General features: G+C 47.0%; 1 protein-coding gene across 1 annotated transcript in view; it reads left to right on the top strand.

Moving 5' to 3' along the window:
* PLEKHA7 (pleckstrin homology domain containing A7) overlaps positions 1-21,575 on the top strand; it is an 89,397-nt gene that overhangs the window by 32,156 nt on the left and 35,666 nt on the right. The window contains exons 7-8 of the mRNA XM_015560348.1: positions 1,559-1,734; positions 13,881-14,336. Of these exons, the coding sequence (XP_015415834.1) occupies positions 1,559-1,734; positions 13,881-14,336 (632 nt within the window). The remainder of the gene's footprint in view (positions 1-1,558; positions 1,735-13,880; positions 14,337-21,575) is intronic.

Here is a 21,575-nt window from a genome sequence, read left to right as displayed (position 1 = left end):
GATAATGATATTTCAACATAATATATTTCCTTTATTTTAATTGTATACTTAAAAACATGCTGAGAAGAGTTCCCAGGATTCATCAAACTGTCAAAGGTTTCATGTGCCTCCCCCTGCACCTCCCCTCAAATTAAGACCCCCTGCTGAATTCTAGCTGAACGCCATCCAAGAGATGAGGTGTTTTACCTATTTATATTCAACAATCTTGTGTTCTGTTCATGGTTTCACTTGGCAGGATGTAGATCCTGGGGATACAACAGTGAGAAAGACAAAGTCCTTGCCTTCCTGGGGCTGAGATACTTCATAACTGTAATGTTGCTACTGTTATGAATCGTAATGAAAATATCTGATATGCAGGATGGTTTTAGGCGACCCCTGTGAAAGGGTCGTTCAACTGCCAAAGGAGTCGCGACCCACAGGTTGCGAACCGCTGTTCTAGACTCTGCATCAGCCTGGGGGTTATTAGGGAATAAGAAGAGAAAATGAAAGCTGCCCCTTTCCTCTCCCACTTCAATTTTATTTTGCGTCTTTTTCAAATCCATCTCTTCCTCTCCACTGTCACGGTCACTGGTCTGTCTCAGCATCCATCGCCCCTCCCCTAGGTAACCTACTCACTGCCTGTTGCATAGCAAGTGCTCCGTAGTGTTGGCTTTAACCCCCAGTCCCCTCTGCAGTCTCCAGTCCATCCTCTGCACTGCTCCTAGGTTGCACATCTGTTCAGGTGGTGCTCCCACCATCAGCCTTTCAGTGGCTCCCCACTGCCTACAGCATAAAGCCCAGTGTTGGTTTACAAAGCCCCAGCTTATCTCTTCAGCCCCTTTTTTAGCCGCTCCCATCTTACATGTTCCCTCCAGCCATAGGCAATGGCCTGAAGGTCCAGGACATGTCTTGCCCCTCGTTTGGAAACTGTCCCAGGTGCTTCTCAGAGGCCGTTCCTGGTGCCTCTTCACAGGCTCTTTGCAAGGATATCTGGGAAAGCACCCCGAGGCTTCCTAGCACATAGTAGGTACACAGGGATTTTCAGTCAGATGTTATATCTGTCCAACTTTGTAGTGCCTCTTGGGAGAGACGGAACAGCGGCTCTTTGATTGGCAACAGCATATTTCATGCCCAAGCTGCGAAGCGCAGTGAATAACTGCACCCAGCTGCCTGCTGTTGCGGCTGAGTTTTGACTCAATTCCAGTAATTGTGTGCTTCAGAAGAACCAAAACAGGGATTCCCGAGAGTCGGCTTCCAGGGAATGAGGGTTTATTTAAAGCCTTTCTCACGTAAGCCTTGGGTGTGTGTCCCTCCTTACAGGCATGAGTAAGATAAGTCAGAAACAGGTGACACCTGCGCGGCTTTCCCGTGGTGGGGTAGGCACAGTGGTCCCTGGGCCTGACTGCACTGAGAGGGGGAATCCAGCTGTGGCGTTTTCCAGGTGTGGAGACAAGTGGGTGGGGCCTGGGCTTTCAGTCCGGAAGAGGGGAGAACGTGGTCCAGCGTCTCCTTGTTTTTGCTCCTGGAAGTGAAATGTGCGCTAACCTCTCTGTCCCGGGTTTCCCTCTCCTTCCTGCAGGCTGTGCACTTGGGGATGCGAGCGCTCATCTATAACACCTCTGCCGGGGGCTCTCAGGCCGAGCAGTCGGGCATGAGGACCTACTACTTCAGTGCCGACACCCTGGAGGACATGAACGCCTGGATCAGGGCCATGAACCAGGCCGCGCAGGTGCTGTCGCGGTCGTCATTGAAGAGGTCAGTCCCAGCGGAAAGTCCCTGTCAGAGTGCTTCCTCCTGAGGATGGGGACCCAAATAAGAACTCCCGAGTGCCCCAAGACCCACCGTGAATCCACTGGTATTAAGTATTGCCCTCTCTTTGAATTCTGGGAGAAGAATGCAACACGTGTTGCCTGTCACAGCCGGGAGGTCCTCTGGGAGCGGGCTAGCCCACTCACATTATACAGAGGCCTGGGAGAGTGACATGACGGCCCGGAGTACACAGGCACACAGCCTTGGACCTTGGCGTGCTTCCTTTTTTCTTCTCCTCTGTGTGGTAGGAGGGACAGTCTTGGGACACCAGTTGGGGAGGAGAGAGAGGGCAAAAAGGATCTTGCAAACTGTGCCACAGACTGCCCACCATGCTATCTTCCAGCTGCCGCTTCCCTCCAGTGGGCAAAGTGAGGGGACAGTCAGGGATCTTGGAAATTCCTGAACCTGTTGGCTGTGGTTGGCTCCCGGAGAGAGTTGGGTGGCCCCGGAAAACTCAGGGTGTGCCCTTAGCCAGTCCTCATGTGATACGGGTGCCCTTCTTCGCCATCTGGACACCTTGCTCTGCTTAGAGGCCTCTTGGACAATGGTCTTCGTTTGGTGAGGCCTCAAAACAAAAGGGACCTCCAGCAGCCTAAAGGTGGGATTGTTCGGTGACTGCAAATGGATTTCTCATGGTGTGTTTTAGCTTGTCCACCTTTTCCAGTTCACAGGTATGAGATTAGGGGTGTTAGTGGTGTTTCCTAGCTTCATGCTCTCTTCAGCGGTTCTCAACCTGTGGGTCGCGACCCCTTTGGTGGTCGAACGACCCTCACAGGGGTCACCTAAGACCATCCTACATATCAGATATTTACATTATGATTCATTACAGTAGCAACATTACAGTTATGAAGTAGCAACGAAAATAATTATATGATTGGGTCACAACATGAGGAACTGTATTTAAAGGGCCAGAAGGTTGAGAACCACTGCTTTAGGTGAACAGACCTTTGGTATAGATGGTGACCTCCTTCAAGTGTCCAGGTTGGGGTCAGGCCCTACCCTTGGAGCTTCCACAACACCTCAGTCAAGCATTTGTCATGCTGTTTTTTTATTTTTTTATTTTTCTCAGTATCCTAGGCTATAGGCAGAGATCATCTTGGTGTCTTCTGCATGATGATACAAATGTCTGTTGAATGAGTGAGAGGCTGAGAGGATGAATGAATATGTTGAATAGGACAGGACCAAAGACTGTCCTGGAAGTTTCCACATGGGTCCTGAATCAGTAACTCTCAACTATGGTCAAGTTTGACTGTACCTCTAGCATTGACATCTAGCCTGAGCCATCCTACTGTGTCCAGGATTAGCCTGTGGGCACTCTATTCATAGTGCCAATTGGCAATTCCTTTGTCATCCCAGGAGAAGGGATGACACATTTTGGGCTTGACACATCTTCCAGTGCACTTGCTGGTCCCCAATACTCACTGTGTCCTACTTTTGTGTGTGTGTGTGTGTGTGTGTGTGTGTGTGTATATTTCTGTTTGTTAAATATATATATATTTAACTATACAGTAAATGAAGATCTCTTATTTTAAAAAATGCTAAAAGGTAAAGACAAAGACATTCTCAATCACCTTCCCAAGGTCATCTCTGTTACCAGGTTAGGGGATTGAGCCCGCAACCTGAGCATATGCCATGACCAGAAACCGAACCCTGATCTCCTGGCTCACAGGTCAACGCTCAACCACTGAGCCATGCCAGCCAGGCTCTTTTGTGCTTTTTTAAAGTATGAATGATCACATCTTAATCATTTTATGTCAGTGTATATTGATCGACTTTATGTTTTGACTGTTGTAGGATATTTCATAGTACCATACTGTATTTAAGCACTGTATTTAAGCATATTGTATTCAAACTTGGAATAGTTTTTCTCTCATCTTTTACTGTAATAAATAGTCTTTTAATGGAAAACTTTCTACAAGCTTCTGCTTGTGTAAGTCTTTCAGATTCTTGGGTCAAAATACAGTGTATTTTAATTTTTAATCAGTATCACCAAAATGCCACTTAAAGAAAGCTGTATGTTTCACTAACGAGTGCTCATTTCCCTGAATCTTTGCCAATATTTGATATTACCAATTTTTAAAATTTTTGCTGAGCTGCTGCATAGGTAAATAGTATTTGATTATTTAATGTGTGTTTCCATGATTTGAGGTATCTTTTCTATTTATTGGCCACTTGTATTTCCTCTTCAGTGACTTGCCGGTGCCTGTGCTCTGCCCATTTTCCTACTGCACTTGCTTTTGTCATAGCGCTTCCTTTCCTACCTGCTCGGAAACCTGCCTCGCAGAGAATGTGGCTTACCTCCCTGCAGGGGTTGGGGGTAGGCTCTCCAGTTTTGTGGTTAATGGAATCTGTTTTCTCCTCTTTTGGAAATCGGGATGCTATCTGCTAGTCTCCAGTATTCCAGCATTTGCCTGTTCTCTTTGATTCCCCAGAGGTCACCTGAGAGGTTTATTGAGCCCATCTCCGCCTTCCCTTAGGGCCCTGGGATGCTGGTGGCTGGGCCTGGAGCTCAGCCCCTGGAGAATGGGCCTCTCCCATCTTCCTCCCCATCTTGGGCTCTCCGTCTTTTTTAACCAAGGTGGTTCTCCTTTTCATGGTGTAGATCCTTTTTCTTAATGAAAACAAGGAACTGAATCTAGAAGTTGAAGAATCCAGCTTAATTTAAGTTGTGTCATCTTCCCCAAGCAGATACCTATGTCTCATATTTTTTAAGCCCACCCCTCCTTTATTTTAATTCTTCAAAAAATAGAAAGTTTGTTTTGTTTTGCTTTAAATGAACAAGCATTAGCTCTTTCTAGATTTTACCCTTTTTGCCATCATTCACATGGCCCATTCCACTGTGGATCTGTGTTTGATTTTGTCCCCACCTTCATTTCTCTTGCATGTCCTTTTATTTTATTTTTTTTAATATATTTTATTGATTTTTTACAGAGAGGAAGGGATAGGGACAGAGAGTTAGAAACATCAATGAGAGAGAAACATCGATCAGTCGCCTCCTGCACACCCCCCACAAGGGGATGTGCCCGCAACCAAGGCACATGCCCTTGACCAGAATCGAACCTGGGACCCTTCAGTCCTCAGGCCGACGCTCTATTCACTGAGCCAAACCGGCCATGGCTTGCATGTCCTTTTAGAACTTGGAATCTGAGAGCCCTCTGTGTTGTTACGCTGGTTTCTTTAGACCAGCAGTGGAAACTGGGTGCATTCTTGTGTCCCAGCTTTGGTCAATTCATCGTGGCTGACTAGGGCACTGGGTCAGAGATAACTGGAGAATGAAATTGGGCTTAATAAGAAAAGGCGCTGTGATTAGTAAGTCATGTCTGCCTCGAGCCATTCAGGATTAATTTGCTAGCTGAGATTTGGATATACAAGGTAGGACAAAAGTAGGCCTACAGTTGTGAGTATGTGAAACACAGAGTTTACTCTTGTATTATTATTTATTAATTGCATTATTGGTAATTATAAACCTACTTTTGCCCCAACCTGTATTTTACTTTTCCTTACCTGAAAATTTATAATTAACGACCAGATTTTGGTTTGGGAGGGCTCCATTTGTTTTCTCTCAGGCTGCCTTCCCTTTTAGGGTCTCAGGCTCTGAATTTTGTATTGTCCCTAGGTTTCCTCTGAACTTTTAGGATTTGTTCTTATTATGCTCTTAATAAACTCTTAAAGTACCATAATCATGTTTTCCTTTTAAAAAACGAACAGTTTGCCTGGCTGACGGGGCTCAGTGGTTGAGCATCGACCTTTGGGCCAGGAGGTCACGGTTCGATTTCTGGTCAGGGCATGTGCCCGGCTTGCAGGCTCAATCCCCAGTTGGGGCATGCAGGAGGCAGGTGATCAGTGATTCTCTGTCATCACTGATGTTTCTAGCTCTCTCCCTCTCCCTTCCTCTCTGAAATCAGTAAAAAGATACATATATTTTTAAAAATCACAGTTTGTTCTACCTTCTGAGTCAGAATAAAGGCAGCAAATCATTTCCTTTTAATTTTATGAGAGATGAAATTGTCAGCGAAGCAAATCCAGACTTTAGTAAATGTTCTGTTTTGTGGGGGTTTTTTCCAGAATAAGATGTTCAGACATTTGGTTAGTTAGAATTATTTGTCAGGCCGAACTAAACCTTCCCTTTCCTCCAGTTTGGTGATCTGCATTAGAAAACTTGCGTCACTGTTAAGGGGGCGGCCAAGTAGTAGTGCTTTGTTCTCTCCTCTCCTTGACTCTCACCCAAATGCTTCCATGCTTAGTCATATGGGCAGATGCTTTCTGTATGAATGTGGTGTAGTAGGACTCCTGATTGCAAGGTTACAGAAGATGCAGACAGATTTACCTTGAGGGGGGAATGAATTGATTTATGTAACTGGAAAGTTCAGAATAGATCTAGCTTTAGAAACAGCTGGGTTTAAGGCTCAGACAATATCATTATAAGTCAATCTCTGGGCTGTGCCCACTTCTGAATTCATTCTTGAACTCCATATGGTGGTCCCGGACAGATCTAGGTGGCAGAATAGCTGCAGTAGCCCCAAACTTAATATCATCCAGTTTCAGTCTAGCAGGAAAGAGCAGAGTTCATGTCCAGATATCTATTATGATTAAACAGGCTTAGATCACATTTACACACTAAACCATGCAGCATGGCCAGGGAACACACATGCTGATTGGCACAGGCCTGGGATACATGCTCCACTGCTGAGAACCAGACCATGGGCCTAAGAGTGAGGCAGGGTGGATGCCCAAGTAGCATTCGGGCTGTGGGCAGAGGAAGGTAAAATGAGGTGCGCCATGAGATAAAGGAGGCACAAATAGCCAATGTCCAGGGCAGCTGGTCCACCCCTTACTTCCTACTACATTGACCTCTTTTACCTTACGTATTTCCTCAAAGAGTGTAGTCTCTGAGGTCAGATAAGCCTAGTTCAAATCCCACCTCCACTACTTTCTAGCTGTGTCACTTGTACAATTTAGGTATGCTGTTTAAACCTCAGCTTTTCTTAGTTCTAGAATTGTTGCAAGTATTAAATAAATGAATGGATAAAGTGCCTACTGTGCATGATGCCTAAGACGTAGTAGATACCCCTTTCACATATGCTGGCTTCCATAGGGTTTGGTTTGACAACATCATTGGCTCTCTTCTTTACACCCTTCCAGTTTCATCGTTAATCCTCTGGATCACATGGATGATGAACTTCCTGTGAGCAAATTACACTCCCTCCCTCACCAGGATGTGCCCATCCCCTAGTAGTGTGAACTGTAGTTCAACAACCCAGGGTTCTGCAGCACTGTCCCTCAGCCTGCTCCTTATACCCTGCCCCCCAGCCTTTTCCTGCAGCATTCCCAGGAGCCAAGCTGAGCACCCTCACTGCACCTCTTCCCTTTGTCCTCTTCTTTCCTACACAGGCTTCAGGGTCTCTTGATAGATACTCATTCAGGTATTCTTGAGACCTCCCTCCCCACCTCACCCCCCTCCTCAAGCTGTAAGGAGCATGCACCAAGCATTGCTGCCAGCTACTTCCTGTTCATAGTTTTTCCCCTGTTCCCATGTTCTTCCACTTGTCAGACTTCGGACTCTAGTTTTAGATTCCCTGCACCTCCTTGAAATCTGGCTTCCCAACTTTCCCTGATGGACTGCTTTTTCTCTCTTATCATAGGATGCCTGCCCTCTCTAACAAGCTAAAGCACTAAGCAGGGAGTTCAGCTTGCCCTCACAACTCACATCTCACACGTGACTCAGATAGGAGGGCCTATCAGGAGGCAACTTACCTCTTTTCTGAGTTTCCAAACTTTGTGGCCTCCAGTGTAACTATAGTGCTGTCTTGGGACTGGAGGTACTTACAGTCTAGTTACTGTTTTAGTAAAATCCAACTTCCTTAACAGGGCTTTTGAGCAATGCCTGAGTCTGGTCCCTACAGACACTCTTGGCTCATATCTTACCACTCCCCATTCTCTATGCCCCAACCACACTGAAGTTCTTGAGTTGGGTGCATTTGTTCATGCATTCATCCATTAAGTCTTTTATTTTACGAATATTTATTGAGAGCATATTTTGGGTCACAGTGTTAAAGATTGCTGGGAAATACAACAGTGTTGAAGAGAGAGGCAAAGTCCCATGCATTCTTGGAGGTCAGGGAGACAGACCATAAACAGGCAAACAAATCAACAAGATGATTTTTTATCGTGATCTGTGCACGAAGATGCAGTAAAATAGGATGATGGGGTTGGAGAGACTAGCAGGCAGGGAGTAGGGTGGTAAGGGGAGGCTTCTCTATATGGCAAAGATGTGGGTGTGAGGCCTGATTGATATAAGAAAGTCCCATATACAAAACTTAGAGGAAGAATGTTCTGGGCAGAAGGAATGGCACTTACAAACAACCTTAGGCAAAAATGAGCTTGTTTTGTTCAAGAAACAGAAGCTTAGGAGTGTGGTTGAATCAGAGAGAAAGGGGTGGAGGAGACTGTAGTGGCATCTGGGAGGTAGATAGTGGTCCATCTCTGGAGGCAGTAGGATCCCTCTGGGCCTTGCTCAGCTGCTCCCGCAGCCCTCACCCTGATTAGGACAACGTCAGCACACCCTCCAAGCCTTAGTCTAGGTGTTATTTCCTCCTCCCCTCACCCTTCAGTGTGTTAGAGCCCCTGCTTGTAGCACTCTGTCATTCCTTATGCATAGAACTTTCATGCTAACGTTACATTGGCCTGGTTTCTGATTGTCACCTCTATAAATTGTAAGCTCCTTGAAAATGAGAAGAGTGCCTGGCACATAGTAAACATTCAGTTATTGAACGGGTGCATGGATGTTTGGCTGGCTGGGCAGGTGGGTGGGTGGATAGATGAACCAAATATCTATAGGAACTCTACCTGTGAGATGTTCAGCTAAGGACTGGGGATGTCCGAGAGCAATCTGAGCACTGCTGTGGGACTGGCGTGTGAGGAATCAGCCTGCTCGGAAATGGCTCTCTGCACTCTCTTCAGACAACTGAATATTTGACCTTCCAAATTCTGATCATTTTGGGTAAAGTGTAGCAGGAACACCTCAGTTGGACAAGCCCCTTGGTCCCTTGGCAGAAGTAATAAATACTTAGCCAGGTGCAGGGCTTTGGGGTTGGACCAGATAGGGTTTGAGTCTTGCTTGTGTCACTGCTTGCATGATGGTGAACCTCTCTGAGCTTCACTTTCATGACCTGTAAGGAAAGAGCAAGACTATATCTAGCCTGTGGGATTGTACAATGATAAGAAGAGGTCATGTATGTAACGAGCTTGGCTGAGGGTTTTGCATTTCCCGGGTGCGCAGTCAGTGATGGCCGTTGCTGCCTCATCCCCACCCCAGTAGAGATCATTTATTGTAAGTAATCCAGTACTCACGTGACTGCCCTCAGCCTCTCTGGACTTGACAGTGCTAACCTTGCAGGTGTTAGAGATGGGCTATATCAAGTTTGTGGCACGCAGTAGGACCCAGCATTTGATAACAATAACCAAGCATTGGCCACAGATACTGAATGAGCCAGAACTGTGCCTGCCATGTAGGGCGATGGGAGGTGAGTGGGTGTGGCCTGTGCCAGGACTGCAGACCAGCTCAGGTTGAGCTGGGGCCGTTGAGCACCACTTGCTCAGGTAGAAGGAAGAGGGAAGGATTCTCCAGGCAGGAATGAGCAGAGTGAGGAGACCTGGCTGGCATAGAATACCTTCCCTTTCTTCTTCGTCTGGTTTGTCAGTCCTTGAATCTTCACAGGGGAGTTTGCCAAGAACCATTCTGCTGAGGCAAGAGGCCCCTCAGCTGGGCAGACTGGTGGTTCATTTATCTTCGGCCCTGCTCTTCTCTAGGGGAGGGCAGCAGTGGGGATTGCCTCTGCCAGGCCCTCTATTGTTCATCTAGAGCAGAGCATGAAAGGTGGCCAGATACCTTTCCCCCTCCCAGGGGGACTGACCTATTTAACTCTGGGGAAGAGCAGAAACTGACTCCTGTCTTCCTTCTCTCCAGCCATTTTCTCCCTCAAATGCTAGGAGCGAATTCAAGCGAGCGAACCTGTCTTAGGGCTCCCTAGAGACTCCGAGTCGCTTTCTCTTCACCCTTTTGTGCAAGTCTGTGGACTGTGTCCAGGGTGGGTCCTGGCTTTGGAGCTCACTGTCCTCCTGAGGCTGAAGGTCAATGCTCTGGACTCGGCGTCTGTCAACACGGGCTGAGCTGGGCTCCCCAGGCAGGGCTTCTGCCACTGACCTGGCTCGGACCAGACTCTCCAAGAATGTCAGTGGCCTGGCCCTGGTTCTCGCTGCTTGTCTGGTTGTTTAGGTGAAGTGAATGGGCAGGGATCCTCCAGTGGGATTACAACAGAGGGGCTGTATCCAACAATAGGACCAAGGTCCAACCAAGTCGCTACATGTTGTCATCCCTCTGCCCACCCGCGTCTTCGAATGAGTTTTAATGTGTGTGTTTAGCATTAAGATAGAGGGGAATGCTATTCCTTATTTCCTGGTGAGATAAGAGTTTGGGATCAGAATAAAATGATAATCAGTGCACAATTGTTTAGTAAGATGTTACCTTCCAAGTTCTTGTGAAAAAAAGGGACGAGAGAGAAATATCCTGGTCTGAGATGTGTTCTCTTCCCACTTGTAGTGGAAATAAATATCTGCTCAAAGCAGACAGAGAGCATTGCTGTGATCTGCTGAAAATAAGGGCACATAACCCCTGCAAATAGAAGGCTTAGCCCCTAATGCAGTTAGGGATTGCATTTGGTTGCTAGTCATAGAACTACCCGATTCAGAATGGTGCACTCAAATTGGGCGTTAGTTTTCTCACAGAACAGAAATCCAGGCCGGTACACCAGCTCCATGATGCCATCAGGGGCCTGGCTCTTGCTTTCTACCCAGGTTTCAGCAGATGGCTTTCATTCACATTGTTGTCACCTTGCTCTCCAGCACAGAGGCTACATTCCAGGCAGGAGGAAGGGAAGGGTAGCTAAACCAGCTACGGTGCTTCTTTTAAAGATGTTAAGATTTCTGCGTACATCTTCTTGGCTGGATCTGTGTTAGTTACATGATCACCCTCAGTTCCAAGGGAGGTTGGGAAGTGTATTTTTTTTTGCTGGGTACATTGCTGCTTTGAAAAATAAATGGGGTAAGGCAGGAGGGGAGAATAGATGTTGGGAGGCAACCCATTTGCATGTGAAGGCACACTGTGTGCCAGACATGCACTGTGCTTATTCTATGCATTGTCCCCTTGAATCCTCGCAACAACCCAGGAAGGCAGGGGCTGATGTGCCCGTTTTGCATAGGAGGAACCTGAAACCAGAGAGGTCAGGGACTTGCCCAGGGGCACCCAGTGTATACTGGGGTGAAGCCAGCACTTGAGTCCAGGCCTGACTAGCTCAAAATCCTATGCCCTCTGGGTTTGTTGTGCTCGGGAAGTGATATGTATGGTCCAAATGGTCACCAAATGTCAGAAGTTCCCCATGTTTTGAACAATATCTGACTCCAGGTGCTTACAGTGATCACAGTGGCCTGCACAGGAAAGGCAGTGTCATCTTAGCTACACGTCTGTGCCCGACATGGCAAGCATCTGAGTGACACAATCATTGACAGCCAAGGGTGCTTCATTTTTCCCATCACTGTGCTCCATTGAGCATGGCAAATCTATTTTGTGACAGGTCTCCTGATTTGAGAAGTCATGTGTTAAATTGTTAGGAATATAAGGAGACAGGGAGAAAGCCAAAAAACATTTTTTCCTTCAAGCCTATAACTTAGTAAAGTCAATGTTGAAGTTGGGTAAGGTGGGGGAGAGGGAGCTTTACCTCCCCTTTCTTACCTGTAGCTATAGGTTACACATTTTGGGCACAAAGGCGTTTTCTCTATGGCCCAGCAGCCCTGGGACTAGGAGTTGTTCATAACTGCAAGTCTTAGGGCCTGGAATGCTGCCAGACTACCATTCTTTTAGCTGCTCTCTAAAGCTTTGTTTTGTAGTAAATGTTGGTGTAAATCTGAAGAAAAGGATTTGTCATTCCTTATCAAATTTATCTTCAGAAAGGACTGACATATACAAGGGTGTGTACCTCATGTGTTCCTGTACAGTAGGTCTAAGATTGACAGTTATAAGTTAGAAAAGCCTGGCACACTCCACAATTTGAAGTCATTTTATGGGAACAGTTTATTCGATGGGGTGTTAGGATCGTCTGGCTTTGATGGCAGAAGCAGTTTTCGGTACTGCTTTCTCATGCACCCAGGTGCCCACCCAGTGGGTGTATGAGAGCTCAGTAAATGCAAGGTCCTTGACCAGGAAAGTTCATGTTGCAGTTGGTTGCCCTCAGACACTGTACCACAGTCCTTGGGTCCTGTAGTTGAGGAAACCCTTTTCCCTTCAGTTCTTATGTCATTCATGTAGGTGGTATATTTGCTTCCCAATGTAGCTTGTATGACAAAGTGCAGTTTATCTTTGAGGTACACTTACTTACTGGTAGGCCTCATGATTGGAGTAACCAGGTGAGAAAGCTCCTTGGCCGGGGCATGGCCCAGAGTGCGGCCAGAGTTTAATCTTAAGGCAGCAGCCTTAGCACATCCTCCTTGGACGGTTTCTCAAATTTGAGGAATAGCAAAGAAGATAAAGGCCAACTTAAGCAACGTGAAGGCTACTGGTTGGGGTTACACTGATGCGGTTATGGAGGATTAAAGGAAGAAAGGAAAGATGAAATCAAAACCTAGAATGTGTACATTGAGGAACAGAGATGTCACTTCATAAATTTACTGTAAGAATTGCTTTTTCTAAAAGTGTAGAACCTGAATAGTTCCTATATGTTCCTACTGCTGGAGGTTTTAGGAATGGAAAGGCCCTCAGAGATCATCATCTAAAGATCCATCTAATAAAGAGGGAATATGCTAATTGACCCTCATGCTGTTGCAAAGATGGCGGCGCCCACAGCCAATAAGGAGAAATATGCTAAGTGAATGCCATGCCCTCAAAGATGACGGCGCCCAGTCCCCTCAGCTCCCCAGCCACCCAGGGCCGCCCAAGGCTCAGGTAACCAGGGCCGGCCAAGGCTTATGCTGCTGGCAGTGGCAACAGCAGAAGTGTGATGGGGTGTCGCCTCCCCCTGATGGCCAGTCGCCTCCCACCCCTGAGGGCTCCTGGACTGTGAGAGGGGACAGGCCGGGCTGAGGGACCCCTCCCCCCCAAACCCAGTGCATGAATTTTCATGCACTGGGCCTCTAGTATCATTATTAAATGATATAATAGGATTCCTTCCACTGTAAGTAACAGAGACCAAACTCAAACTAGCTTAATGAGAAAGAGAAGTTATTGGTTCACAAACAAAAAGTCCAAATATTTATCTGGGTTAGGTGTGGCTAAATCTAGGATGTAAATGCAGCGGCATTCCCATTGTACGCTTTCATGTTGAAATGAGAGATGTCTGGCTTGGCTGTTGGAAGAGTGATGGATCTCAAGGCCAGGACTTTTCACCATGGGGCACAAGTAGACTAGCTGCCCCATCCAAGGGTCTCTGGTAATTTTCCTGGTCCTTCTGGGATGGAGTGTGTTCCCTTCCCTGCCTCCCCAGTCTAAATGCTGCAAAGCTTGTGGAGCCACTGCTGTGTCCCTGGTACCAGAGAGTGGGAATGTTCCTTATGCTGCCATTGCTCTTGGGGCTGTGCTGGCAGCCAGTGGGCTCCCGAGCCTTTCTGTCCAAGGTGGACAGCCTTGGGCAGATGGCAATATGGAACGGTGTGAGACTATCACTGTATCATTTACTCATTCAACGCGCCTGGTCTGTCACAGTCTCTGCACACGAGTTCTGGACATATGATGCTTGGCAAGATGGGCCTCTCACCATGTCTACTTGGGCCAGTTGGTCCAGTGTGACCATGGTGTTGGTTAAGGTTCTGATCTAGACTGGGTACATGTGGCCGGGGTGGCTTCCAGGAGATGGTAACATGTTAGATCTCAAAGGAGTAGAAGCTCAAGTGGGTGGAGTGAGGGGCTGGGAATACAGGTGGTCCAGGCAGAGGGAACAGCCCGTGCAAAGGTCTGGAGGTAGTTTGAGTGCCAAGGGTGTGCTTTGAGGAGATTGGCTGCCGGCGGTGCTGTCTGGATCGGGCTGAATGTACTTCTGTTGTTGCAGGGACCTGGAGAAGCTGGAGCGGCAGGCAGTCCCCCAGGTCAACCACGCGGAGTCCTGTCGTGAGTGTGGCCGCGTGGGACCCGGACATGCGAGGGATTGTCCTCATCGCCGCCATGAGGACTCCTATGGCTACGAGAGGCGGGAGCAAGAGGAAGAACGGTACCGTTCCCACCCATCCGAGGGCAGGAGGGACAGGAGCAAGACCAGGTCTCCGTACTCGCCAGCTGAGGAGGATGCCTTGTTTGTGGACTTACCCAGTGGCCTGAGAGGCCAGCAGGCACAGCCCCAGAGGGCAGAGAAGAATGGCATCGCATACGGCCCAGCAGAGCAGAATGGGACGGGCGGATACCCGCGGGCCTTTCCTCCCAGGACCAACCATGAAAAGCACAGCCAGAGGAAGAGCAGCCTGGCCCAGGTGGAGCACTGGGCAAAGTCCCAGAAGGGGGATGGCAGGAGGTCAGTAATAGATCTGAATCACTGCTACCTGTGAGCAAAAGAACACAATAACAGTCGCTGTCATTTACCCAGCATGCACTGGGTAATGCTGGCCTTAAACTCTCTACCTCCATTATCTCAAAAAATCCCATAACAGCTCTGCAAGGAGGGGGAATAGTCCCAATTTATCGATGAAGAGAATGAGGCTGGGAGGAGGGAAGGAACCTGCCCAGGGCGCACAGATAAGTGGCAAAGCCAGAGTTCAAATCGGGGCCTGCAGGCCTCCCGAGCCACACGAGATAGCATGAGGAGGCTTCTTTGTTCCCCGGGGAGCGCACTTTGAGACAGTCAGCCTGTAGACAGCAACTCCTCTTCTCCTTTTACCTGCTCCTTCTCTGCATCCGGGAAGTAGTTATAGAAACTAGAGTAAGTGCAGGCCCGTTTTTAACTTCCAGCACATAGAGCGGCACTTAGGCACTGCTGACTCAGGCTTCACCATGCCCGTTCCTTCAAGAAGCAGTTTTCAATGGTTTAGAGCACGTGAATCCTTGCTGTTTGCAAAGCACTGTCTGTATTTTATTATAATTTTAGATTAATTAGGGCACATTTATGAACATGAAGAATTCAGGCTCACCCAGCTTCCATTGTCCCCAAAAGCCTCTGTGTTTTGCCTTCAAGACAGCAAATCCTCCTCATTGTCCTCAGGCTTGTGAAACAAACCATCAACTGGAGAGGTGAGAGCAAGGCCTGGAGAAGTGAGAGCAAGGCCTGGGCGCATTCAGAAAGTTCCCCTGTGCCAGAAGGGCCCGGGGAAGTACCAGAGCTCAGGCCGAGTCTGCCCCCGGCCTGGTAAACATGAGCTAACTGCCACACTTCATTCTCCCTGTTGGCGAGCCGGCTTTCCACCTGCAAGCTCTGCAGGCAGCAGCACTCCTGGGGGAATAGCCCAGGCCTGCTTTCCAGCCTGTGGGTGTGGAGTGCATGTGCGGGTTGTGTAACCTCTTTAGTCTGGTCCAGCTGCACAGTCGTGAGGGTAGATGGTGGAGAAGTCACAGTGGAACCCCCTAAGCAATTGGTGGACATTGCTGTGGGCCAGACCAGGGGGAGGAGGGCCTTTTGTGTCAGAGCTGAGATGCTTGCCCATCCCCACTGGGACTGACCAGGTGTCAGTTCTGTTTGTTCGCATTTGGTGTCTTATGGAAAACGGAAGCTCTGCTCAAGGACACGGGAGGGGGCTGCCATGTGCTGAATGAGCTTGGAAAGCTGGGTCCTCAGATTAATGTGCAGGGCCTCATATCAATGTAAGGAATTTGGGTTTTATTTGAAAAAGCAACAGGGGGAACCACTGGAAGGGTTGTTGTTTTTTCATAAGCCTATTTTAATTTTTTAAGTTTTCACAATTTAAATAAAATTCAGCTAGTTAACATAAACACAGAGGAAATGCACGTAATTTACAGCCATGTACAGAATACACTAGCAACCCTCATATAAATGGTCAAAAGATATCAATTCTTGAAGTTAATTCGCAGCTATGACTTTGAAAGGTCAAGATTTAACTGTTCACATATACAGGAGTACACATTCAAAATGCTTAATAACACAAAAACTGAGTGAAACTACAATTTTCAGTTTCTAAAAGGAGTAGCAAAAAAAGTAGTATATAGCTTAATGAGAAATATAAGGGCATGACAGAGAAGAGATCTGAGTAGGCAGAAAGTACATTATATGTTTTAATATAATTAAAATTCCTTCCAATTTAACTCATTCAGAACTATGTTCTTAGGAATGTTGAAGTCATGATCAATTTTAGAGGAAAAAGCTAAACTATTGTATTTATCAGCCCCAAAAGGGCCCCTAAATATAGTACTAACAGTCTGGGCAGAAGAGCATGTAAACAACCAAAGACAGGCATGAACAACACCGGGAGAGTAAAGGATAGATTGATTTCTAGTATTCAAATCCTTCAAGTTCAAATTAATATTTTTAGTGGTTTAGCACAAATCTAAAAATACTGACATGTTTATGCTGCAATAAGAGTAAACACTCATTATTTTTAACCCAAACTCTTAGTCCTAATATACTAATGCTTTTCTACAATGGGCATTAGGTTTTAGGAGACAAAAGGCTGGATTAAATGATCTAATAATATTCTATTCTTGGCTTCGAAGTTACAAGTCAGTTACTTGTGGGCTTCATCCTTAAAGGCTGGCTCCACAGTTACATACATAATAAAAATTAAGACAAGGCTTTGGTGATAGTTTTTTCCCCTGGATTTAAAAGCACTATGGGACCCCACAATCACAGGGTTTGGTAATTCTCAGATTTGGACTTTGAAATTTAGGGGACTATTATGAGTTCCACAAGTACCAGAGTTCTTTCTGCTGCTCTATGAGAGTATGCTGTTTCAGTATCTACTGCTTTAACCTGAGTAAGCTCAGTTTAATTTTGAGAAGATTCTACAATAAAAGTACCTACTCATCTGAAGAGTGCCGACTACCTCCAATTTAGAAATAAAATGTTATCTGATAGAAAATAGATGAAAACAAAACACCATTTTTAAAAAAGTTCAATGCTTTAAGTCTGCATCTTTCTTTTTAAACATTTGCCTCAATTAAAAACAAGATTTATAAAGAAATGTTTCAGAGGCAAATTTTATAAATAATCTGTAGTGTGCCCCCCCCCCCCAATTATCTCTGTCAGACATAAAGCACACTACAGCAGACTGTGCTTTGTGGGGGAAAGAATTAAAACAAATGACATTGCTCCTTTCCAGTTGTTGCACAAGGAAACGGCCTAAGACTAAGATCTTTTCCTTCCAGTACATAGGTAAAACTCACTTTTAAAAGCTAAATATAATGCTCTAAAGGTCAACGCAAGTTTTACTTGCTAAATACAAACAGGAATATCACTGGAAGGTTTTCAGAGGTAAATGATATAATATTACTAATCCACAAAGCGCCTGTGGAGGAAGGAGGCGGTTGTAGTGGCCAGGATTGGTGACAATGGAAACAGAAAGAAAGAGATGGGAGGTGCGTTTTAGAGGCTTAAAAGCAAAATTTGTCCATGAATGGGAAGTGCAGGATGAGAGAAAGGGAAGAACAAGGAGGATCCCTAGAATTTTTACTTAAATAACTGGGTGGTTCTGATGTGGGGAGGGTTTAGAAACTAGTTTGGGGGGAAACCAGGGTTTCCATGTTGGACATAGAAGTTTGAGAAACCTATTAGCTATCCAAGGGCAGATGTCATGTAGGCAGTTAGATATGGATGGTGATGTGGAGGTTTGAGGGCTGGTTGGACATGCTAATTGGGGGCAATCAGCATGTAAATGGTACCCCAACACTTAGAAGTTAGCAGCAGGAGAGGGATCCTGGAGAGTAGACTGTGGTCAAAGAGAAACTCATGATAAGTTAGCCATTTCCTCTTCTGTGCGATTCTTAGGAACTGACGTTTGTGTGGGGCTGGCTTGGGGAGACAAAAGCAGGAGAAACCAGACGTCGGGGCAGATAGGAAGGGCAAGGGTTGACCCTGATGAGCCTGTATTTCCTGATGGGAAGTTTGGATTTAAGTTTGAGGCCGTGAAGCCATTGGTGGACTTTGAGCAGCAGCCTGGCATGGCACTGTTACTGAGAATGGTTCACAAGGCATTGGCAGAGAAGCGGTATGGCAGAAGGAATTCTACAAGCTGAGTGACTGCTATGCAGTGATAGGTTATTAAATGTGAAATGTCTCCACATAACTGTTTCTGGCAGCCCACAAATCCGCATTATTCTGCTACGCACAGTGGTCTGTGTTTGGGGGTGGGATGCACATCAGGGAGCTGAAGGATGAGAAGTCAACACCAGCAGATAAGAGATAGCTGGGGAAGGCGTTGGACTGTCCCTAGGATGTGAGATGGGAGATTGAGCCATTCTTATCTAAGGGGCAGGGTGACATCAGGTCTGCGGATGAAAACAGTCCGTTGACCTTGAAGGTCATTGAGCAAGCGGGGAGAAGAACTTCAGACTAGTGGTAGAAGCACTTCTCAGTGGGCTGAAAAGAAAAAGTGAGGAATAGAAGGCAGAGTATGAACTACCTACCCTTTTGGGAGGAAAGTTGTCAGTGTCTGAGTAAGCAAAGTGCTTGGTCTCTGATCATTCACTTCTGTCTTGAAAGGACTGAGTGATCCTTGCATTCCCAGAGTTGTGGGCTTTTTTTTTTCTTCTTAAAGATATATTTGAAATCTCTTACTGTCAAGAAATAAGTTGATCTGGCTGCTTAATGCAGGAACCTCCTCCATTTGAAAATATAGACAATGGATATCTCTGCTGTGTGATTAAGACTTTGCTAACCTCATTAGGTTGAGCACGTTGGACATTGAAAGGAGGGTTGGTTGGGCTGTATTAGGATCTTGTATTCGTGGCTCTAGACCACAAGAAGTTGTTTATAACTGTTCTTTCAGGACTTGGAGATATATATTATATTTCACATCAATACACTCCTTTATGATGATGGTTTGTGGGGAACAGGCTGACGTACCCTTAGAATCTTAACACACCCTAAGTGGTTGGTTTGAAATGCTAGCCTTCTGTTATCCCCTGGTGTTTAAATTAATGCACACTTGTAAAGTAAAGGGGCGGGGTGGGGGTAGGGGTGGAGGTGGAATCAGGGACTCAAACATTAGTGAGGAACAGAATAGAAAGTGAAAGTCCTATACAGTTAGTATGGAAGTGAGGGTGAGGATGGTCTGCTGAATAAGGAATTGGTGATAAAATTTGATTTTACGTTCTGATGTGACCATTTTATAGTGGCTGTGTCAGAACATCCTGTTTGCTTTGATGCCTTTTGGAACAGGGAGGCCCCATAGCCACAGAGCAGGGTGTGAGGGCAAGAGACCCTAAGCACTCTTTTGGGGTAAGTCTGGAGTTGGGGGCCAGCAGATGGGTCTGCTATTGGAATGAAGCTGCTCCCAGGGTGATCTTTATGTCATCTTACAGCCCTGCCCACCTCCTGGTCCTTCCTCGGGAGCCAGGGCTCACCATGGGACTGGGATCTTTGGGGTTGCCTCCAGGTGGCCAGCGCTAGGAGTGGGAAGGTGGGGAGTGACAGGCAGTGCATAGGCTGAAGGAACAGGCTAGAGGGCCAGCTGAGGGCTTTGGGGCACTGCCCAGTGGGGTCTCTGACCATGGGACACATAGGCAGCACCGGTGGGCTGAGAGCCACACTGAGGGGATGTGGGAGCACAGGTAGGACATGCTCTGTATAGTTTGCATTTGCTTCAGGCAAAGTGAACAGTGGTTAGTAAAGTCATAAGCTCCACAGGGGGAGCCCACCTGGTCTGTGCCATTGCCATCACCGCAGTTACAGGATTCAGGCACTGCCCCTTCCTCAGAGTCAGGGTCCCCTCTGACGCTGGGAAATCAGCAGCAAACCCTGCCACCTAGTGGCAAGGAGACAACAGGCACTAGACAAGTTTGGGTTGAAGAGATGCTCAACATGACCTCTTGTAATTGCAAAGATAACGATGAAAAAGGAGAAGAAAGCTACCATTTTTGAATGACAGCTATTTGTATTTAAAATCTGTTTATTAATTGAGAAACATGGATGAGAGAGAAACATCATTGATCGGCTGCCTCCTTCATGCCCCCTACCAGGCATCAAGCCCTGACCAGCGACCTCTTAGTGCATGGGTCATGTCATTGCTCAACCACTGAGCCACACTGGCCTGGTGTATGACAACTGTTTCTAATCCTCACAACAATCCATTGAGTGGTTCTTAGTGTTCCCACTTTATAGTAAGGAAAGTAAGGCTATAAATGACCCCCCCGAGGACATATAGTAAGGAAGAGATGAAATGAGGTGAGTTTTAAAACAATTTAGAATGATTTTAGAACAATTATAATGTTAGCCACCTGAGGTCTTGTTAAAACACAGGTGGCTAGGCCCCACCCCCAGAGTTTCTGACTTGGCAGGTTTGGGTGGGACCTGGTAACCTGCCCGTCTAACTGCCCGGTGGTGCTGATGCTGCCGCACGTCTTGCTTGTGGTAAGCACTATATAGAAATTTATTGGATAAAGTTGATCGATAAAGGCAGGGTCAGGACTCCAACCCAGGCCTGTCTGATTCTAACACCTGTTCTCTTTTGACAACATGCCGCCTCTCAGGTTTGACTTTTAAGGCTGAATAAATCGCTGTACTTTGCCCTTTGCTGAATTTTTGCTTTGCAACATAAGATGGCTGGTTGGTTGTAGTTTTCACAATCGTATCCAGCTTTGTGTGCTGGTGTATTCGTTAAAGGGCTGGTTATGCATGAAGACTTTCTCAGGTCGTGGACAACCCCACAGAATGTAAGACACGGGTCCTGCCCTGCAAGGATGTGCAGCTAGGCTGGGAAAGAGATATCTTGCAAGTATGACAAGGACCTCAGAAAAGTTACCAACTGTATAGTCACTAAGTCAGAGCAGAGCAAGAACCCCGAGGGCTGTGGCATTGCAGAGGCCTCTGTGGACGGACAGTGTCCTGGAGAATGAGTGAGTTAGGGTGCACAGGGCACTGGGAGCCCATGCAGGTGGGGGAGGGAAGAACAATATGAAAATGAGGAGAGCTGGGAAGGGAGCACCTGCTGGTGAAGTGCCTTCTATGCATCAGGCATGGAGCCTGCATTCTCTCATGGACCCTTCAGAGCAGTGGGCAAGCTGCCTAGGGTCACATCGCCAGTGGATGCCAGAGCTAGGACTCTAGAGCTAGGACTCAACCGCAGGTCAGACTGCCCTGCCTTTTCCACATGAGAAGTTGCCCAGGGGTGTAGGAGGCTGGGCGGGATTAGGGGGAAGCTCTCACTCACAGGCTCCAGTAATGACAGGGCCACATCCGAGGGGGCCCTCCTGGCCTGTTGGGCCCGAGACGCCTGGCCCTGGCTCGCCCCAGCTCAGTCCTGGTCCCAGTAGGAGGAGCAGTGAGAAGACAGCAGGACTGCAAAGTGGGTTGAGGTCAGACGCTGCAGAGCTATGAGGACCCGGCGAAGGGATTTAGATTTCATAAGCAGTGGGGAGCCATGGAAGTTTATGGAGCACGGCAGTGATTGGATCTGAACACTTGACTGCATACTGTGTGGAAACTAGTGAGGAAGGTCTCAAAGTTGTCTTGGGGGAGGGGGAGTTATTAATCAGTATCTGGACTAGGGTAATAGAAAAAGAAGGGAACCGATGTCAGCATGTCCATTAAGAACCTGCAGGACTTGGTGCGGCGATAGCAGACAAAGGCAGCATCTTGGGGAGCTGGAAA

Source organism: Myotis davidii, unplaced genomic scaffold (genome assembly GCF_000327345.1).
Source record: "Myotis davidii unplaced genomic scaffold, ASM32734v1 scaffold73, whole genome shotgun sequence".
NCBI classification, from domain to species: Eukaryota; Metazoa; Chordata; class Mammalia; order Chiroptera; family Vespertilionidae; genus Myotis; species Myotis davidii.
This window is presented reverse-complemented; position numbering and strand designations above follow the sequence as displayed.